Raw genomic sequence first — 6,283 nt, 5'->3', positions numbered from 1 at the left:
TGGACTTAGAGCAGTGAATATGTGCACAGCCTCCTTTCTTGCAGAACAGGAGGGCTGGGCTGTGCAAAGTCCATCACGTATCAGAAAGATTCAAGTGGATGATGATAACAGTGTGTGCAATGGTCTTGATTTTATGCATAACAGGCGCCTGTCTGAAACCCAACCACCTGAAAACCCTGAAATGGACCTGGAATTATACATCTCCACCTTTAATTTCTTTCTATTTCTTAACATTCTTCAGAAACAGGGAAAATTAACCTCACCAGAGGGTTTTTTATAATGTATTATGGAGAACTAATGCAATTGTCCTGATGCCCCAAGGGGTCGTATCCATGCTGAGAAGGGAGCATCTTTCTAGGGAGGCTGGTTTCTGCCACAGCTTGTGCCCTGCTTGGCAGCAGTAGTGTTTGCATTACTGTCAGGGCCAGCAGAAGCTCATTTCCCCTGTGATGAGCATGGAGATCAGTTAGAGCCTCACACACTGACCTCACAACCCATAGACCTGGTAATGGGAACACAACTGAGCACTTACCACTTCTCTGGGAACCCTGTGCCAGCGCCTCAGCACCCTCAGCACTTCTGCCTTAGATCAAACCTAAATCTCCTGTTTCAGTTTGAAACCATCACCCCTTGTCCTATCACTGCAGTCCCTGATGAAGAGCCCCTCTCCAGCATCCTTGTAGCCCCCTTCAGACACTGGAAGCTGCTCTGAGGTCTCCATGCAGCTTCTCTTCTCCAGGCTCAACAGCCCCAATGTTCTCAGCCTGTCTCCATATGGGAGGTGCTCCAGTCCCTGATCATCCTTGTGGCCTCCTCTGGACTTGCTCCAACAGCAACAGACCAAGTCCAGAGGAGGTGGGTACACTGTGGATGGGTTTCCTGCTGGCTGGAGGAGGAGGAGGGTTGGAGGGCTCAGGGCTGCGTTACCTGCTGAGTCTCTGCACTGCTGCTCACATCTCCTCTTGGTCTCGAAGCGGTTGCTGTTCCCTTGGCATCCCCCGAAGAGGAAGGGCCGGCAGGCGTTTGCCTCTGCGTGGTAATACCAGAGCAGGGTGTAGTGCTGGCAGGAGCCCTCGTCCATGGGTTGCAGGCAGGGTTCTGCAGGGAAACAACCCCAATCACCCTGTGTTGGACCCAGGAGGAAGAAGGCCACACTTCGCCACTGACACCCTCCCCCTTGGCTGGTCCAAGGCCACACAGTCAACATCTTACCCCAAAGCAATGGGGTTGGCAGAGCAAAGGGTTAACAGGGACCAAGGTGAGGCATCTGGCACTGGATTTCCATAGGGGGATGAGTATAGAATCATGGAATAGTTTGGGCTGGAAGGGACCTTCAAAGGTCCCTGGTGCAATCCCCAACATAGAATCACAGAATCAGCCAGGCTGGAAAAGCCCTTTAAGCTCATCCAGCCCAACCATTCCCAGCCCTGCCAAGGCCACCCCTAACCCATGGCACTGAGGCCTCGTCTCCACGCTGTGTGAACACTTGCAGGGCCGGTGCCTGCAGCCCTGCCCTGGGCAGCCTGTTCCAATGCCTGAGCACCCTGTGGGGCAGGAATTGTTCCTCAGCTCCATCTAAACCTGCCCTGGTGCAGCTTGAGGCCGTTTCCTCTTGTCCCATCCCTTGTTCCTTGGGAGCAGAGCCCAGCCCCTCCTGGCTCCATCCTCCTGGCAGGCACTTGTAGGGAGCCATCAGGTCCCCCCTGAGCCTTCTCTTCTCCGTCTGAACCCCCAGGTCCCTCAGCTCCTTGTTGCTCCATGGCACTGTCCATCCCTGTGCTGCCCATCATGGTAGTGTCTGACCTTTGCAAGGGGGTGATTAACCCTTGTGTCCTGTGCAGGGTGATGTCTTTGCAGGGGTGGCTGTACTTGGGGTGTTGCTTGGGGGACTCTCACTGGTGGGACTGAACACTCTCCTGTTTGCTCATCACCACCTCAACACCCTGGGGCAATACCAGCTCCTTTAAGCCACTTGTTCTGAGTTGAACAGTTTGCTGGCATGTGTAACTCCTTCAGCACCACATCCCCTTGATGTCAATGCCAACAAACCCTTCCCACCGGGAAGTGACTTCCCTAAATGCCACTTAATTCAGTGCATCTCACCTGGTAATTGAGTGTGGGCTTCTCGGCGCTGGTGCTGAGAGGGACCCGTTCTCTGCTGCAGCCAGGGAGCCACTGGGGAAGCAAATGGGAACCACAGGTAATGAGGGCACACAAGCAAATCAGACACCATTTAAATAGAGATCACTTGAGCCTCCTCTGGCTTCCCACCAGTTAACAAGTCCTCTTAATAAATGTCACAGAGCAATAGGCAAAGGGAGGGAGAAAGGGGCAGCAATAAAAGTCTTAATGGTGTTAAACAACCCCGAAAGGTTGGGTGTTAGTCAGAGAAAATGGAAGTATTTGTGGTTGTTTGCAGGAGATAAATGTCAGGCTGGAGTTTTTGGCTTGGAGAAGCCAGAAACGATTGTAATCTGGCAGCAATAATGCTCCCATTGCAGAATCCTGTTAACATTTGGAGCTCCTATCCCTGCTCATCACTTAGCAGAGGGATTTATGAGCCCTCCTGCCTCGGATCTGGGCTGTAATGGGATTGTCGGATGGTGACGGCTGCAGCTCTGATTCAATCAGATGTGGTACATCCCATTGGTCTGAAACCGCCCCGATCCCAAACGCTGCCTTCGTATGAAGTGAGGTTATATCCAGACGGATGATGTCTTCGATGTGTGACACAGACATCAGGAGACAGGAAGGTGGTGGTGATTTCAGACCAGTTCTATGCTTAGCTGGATCTGTGGGATTGTTTTAGTCTTTAGGAGATTACATGGGAGAAAAGTAGAGGTCATCATCAACAAGTTTGCCTTAAATCTCTTCCCAAGGCTCTGGGAAAGGTAACCATCAATGGTTTGGGTTGAAGGGACCTTAAAGCTCCTCCAGCTCCAACCCCTGCCACAGGCAGGGACACCTTCCACTGGAGCAGCTGCTCCAAGCCCCTGTGTCCAACCTGGCCTTGAACACTGCCAGGGATGGGGCAGCCACAGCTTCTCTGGGCACCCTGTGCCAGCGCCTCAGCACCCTCACAGGGAACAGCTTCTGCCTTATCTCCAACCTGAACTTCCCCTGTTTCAGTTTGAACCCATCACCCCTTGGCCTATCACTACAGTCCCTGATGAAGAGCCCCTCTCTGGCATCCAAAGGCTGCTTGCTGCCTCCATCAGCATCCCAGGTAGTGGGCAGGCCCATAGGGCCAGGGAAAACCACACACAAGCCATTAACCCATGGGGACAGAAGAAGGAGGATGTCTGACTGGTAGCTCCTCTATGCCAACGGGATCATACTGCTCATCAAGTCTGCATGAAGCTGGGCCAAGAATTCCCTCATTGTAATGCTCACCATGGTTCATGGTCAGAAGAAAGGGTAGGTGATCTGAAAGGCAGCTAAAACTGCCCCATCCTGTCCTCTCCCTGCAAAGATGTCTGTTTTCAGCCAGGCATTAAGGGATTTCTCTGTATCCATTAGGCTCATCTCCTGGGCTTTTCCACTGTGACACCCACTGCATCCCAAGGTGGTCCTGGATCTTCCTATGCTAGCATCAGCTGTGCCTACAGTGTGAGCCATGAACCTCCCTCCAGCCCATGGGCAAATAGCAGGACATAGATTACCTCCCTATGGCTGAACAGCCTTCATTCCCAAAATGATGGTTGCAGCTTGTCTGCCTGCTGCTGCTCAAGATCTTACTGGGATCTTGATAATACATGTGAATCCAGTCTTGGATCATGCTCTTGCCCTCTCCAGTTGCCTGGTGCAGATGTAGATGCAGTGTGAAGCAATACCACAAGCTCACTGGTGTCCATGTATAGATGTATCTATACTGCATGTGTCTTCAGGGCAGGACCTTGGCCCTTCTCTTCCCCCCCCACCCCCCTTGGGCAACACAAAGGGACAGAAATAGAGCTGGTTGTTTTCCCATTAGCTGTAATCAGTAGTTTTACCCATTAAAGGGTTCATGAGGCTCTGGGCAGAAATAGTCTGTAATAGCTCCAGTGTTTGGTCTCAGAGATGTAATTTCTGGCTGATAGGAAGCTTTACTAGAGATTGTGAAGGACACAATGGGAAGAGAGGGACAAAATCAGCCTGAAAACAGCAGCCTCCTCCCAGCCTTTCACATGCATCCTTTTGAAGGTGAGGCCACACACTTGGCTTTTCCTCACCTACCATCCCTTCCAGAGGTATCAGCTCACCTCATCTCTGAGCACAGATGAGCACAGGGGAATCACAGCATAGGACCCCCCCATTGTAAATCCCATCACAGCCTTATTTCTGCCCAGTCCCAGGGAAGAGGCTTTAGCACTGGGTTCATGGAATGCTCCAGAAGATTCTGGTTGCCATGACTGGAATGATGGGGAACACACAGTCATTCTGCTGCACTTACCTGCAATAAGTGAAGGCTTCATGAAGGGCTTCAGGGAGGTCACCAACGTGGTCATGTTCTGGGGTCTGTTAAACATTTCCTCCTGGCTTTCACCATCCCTTCTGGTGTGCTCCCAAGGCTGAAAATCCCCTTGGAGCTGCCTGTTGATTCCAGCTGCCTCCAGACCTGTGGGTTTAATCTCTGGATCAGTGAGGATGAGATCTGGTGCCATAGTTTGAAAGGCACCATGATGTGATAAATGGTTGTAGCTCAACAAAGTGACTGTCACTGCATAACACAGGGTGGGAGACAAGTCACAGCACTGTGGTTGGTTGGCCAATGCCTACAGACCATTGGGGTATGTGGTCAAAATAGGAAACCTATTGCTAAATCACATACAGTATAGAGAAGGGCAAGCAGTTAAGGAGACATTGTACTGTCTAGTGTCTTCTCAAGGAAGGCAGCAAGGGGTATGCTAAACTTAGTAATAATAAAACCTGGTTTTGAGGAATTGGTTCCCTAGAAGTGTGTTGGGCTTCCTTGGGACCTCCATGACTGCATGGACCTCAGTGTCAGTGGGGATAGAGTCATAATCAGAACTACATGGATAATGAAATGCTGCTGGATCAGCATCTCCATGGGATAGAGCTGAGCACTGCCTGTCTTCTCAGGTAGGACTTGTTTACCCAAAGGTTGGGAGTCCACAAGAAGAGTAAGCTGAGTTGTACACATCCAGCTCTATGTCTGGATGTGTTTGAAGCTGTGGTTCCATCATCCTTCATACTGGGTACGTCTGATGCCCAGTGTCTTGAGGGAGAAGCATGATGTGGACCAGGCTGGAAGCACATTAGCAAAGCAGGTATTTTAAGAGATCTGCTTTATGGTGGATGGACAGAGTTGGCAGCTCCGGGACAGTAGATACAGTGGTGCCTGACTGCATAGAATCATAGAATGGTTTGGGTTGGAAAGCATCTTAAGATCATCCAGTTCCAACCCCCTGCCATGGGCAGGGATGCCTCACACTAGACCATGTCACCCAAAAGTTAATCCAAAGCAAAGCAAAGTTAGCCCAGAAACCTGTTTCAAAGCACTGTGGACCAGCAGACTGAATCCATCCCAGATTAATGTTCTGTGGTGTGTCCGCTGTGGTTTTGATCTGGGTTTACTTTCCTTTGTTAACTCACTGTGTTATCTAAATGATGCAAGAAGCTGTGGCTGCCCCATCCCTGACAGTGTCCAAGGCCAGGTTGGACAGGGATTAGGAACAACCTGCTCCAGTGGAAGTTGTCCCTGCCCATGGCAGGGCTTGAACTGGATGAGCTTTAAGGTCCCTTCCAACCCAAACCATTCCAGGATTCTGTGGTTCTATGCTCTGAGCATGAGGGGTGGAGAAGACCACATGCTCCTGGTGGAAGGATCAACCAGGCAGATACCAGGCAGGGCCCTTGGGTAACACCTGAGTCATGAAGGAAAGTTGTTCCTTGCAGGAGCATGGAGGCTGCTGTGTCCAAGAGCACTCACTGTGCAGGATTCACTTGCTCTGATTTATTTACATCACAGAAGCAAATGGAGGCTGAGGCAAGGGCAGGATCCCAGGTATGGGAGAGGTGTTCCCATGGGTGCAGCTGTAAAAGCTGGGTGACAAGAACAGTTTGATCCTCTCTTGAAGTAGAGGGTAACAGCAGGAGACCTCTTGGTGTCCCTTTCAATCCTGTTTTCTCCTATTCCTCCTAAGAAATACCCTTCAGAGCCAGGGTCTAAAAGCAGTTGGTGATCCAGGGTCATCTTCTGCACTGAATCACAGGAAAAAACACTTGTTCTTAGCAACATCTTTTCACCTACAGTTTCAGGCTGGTGAAACAAGGAGAATAT

General features: G+C 50.8%; 1 protein-coding gene across 1 annotated transcript in view; it reads right to left on the bottom strand.

Annotated features, from left to right (window-relative positions):
* Positions 1 to 418: 418 nt before the first annotated feature.
* The window catches only part of LOC115947376 (collagen alpha-1(VII) chain-like), a 96,405-nt gene continuing 90,540 nt past the window's right edge, over positions 419 to 6,283 (bottom strand). Inside the window, exons 83-86 of the mRNA XM_034062895.1 lie at positions 4,411 to 4,597; positions 2,104 to 2,153; positions 928 to 1,098; positions 419 to 444 (exon numbers count right to left, since the gene is read on the bottom strand). Coding sequence (XP_033918786.1) covers positions 419 to 444; positions 928 to 1,098; positions 2,104 to 2,153; positions 4,411 to 4,597 — 434 coding nt within the window. The remainder of the gene's footprint in view (positions 445 to 927; positions 1,099 to 2,103; positions 2,154 to 4,410; positions 4,598 to 6,283) is intronic.

The sequence above is a fragment of the Melopsittacus undulatus genome, chromosome 5 (assembly GCF_012275295.1).
Source record: "Melopsittacus undulatus isolate bMelUnd1 chromosome 5, bMelUnd1.mat.Z, whole genome shotgun sequence".
NCBI lineage: Eukaryota > Metazoa > Chordata > Aves > Psittaciformes > Psittaculidae > Melopsittacus > Melopsittacus undulatus.
The sequence above is the reverse complement of the archived record's forward strand: the minus strand, read 5'-3'. Positions and strand labels throughout refer to the sequence as shown.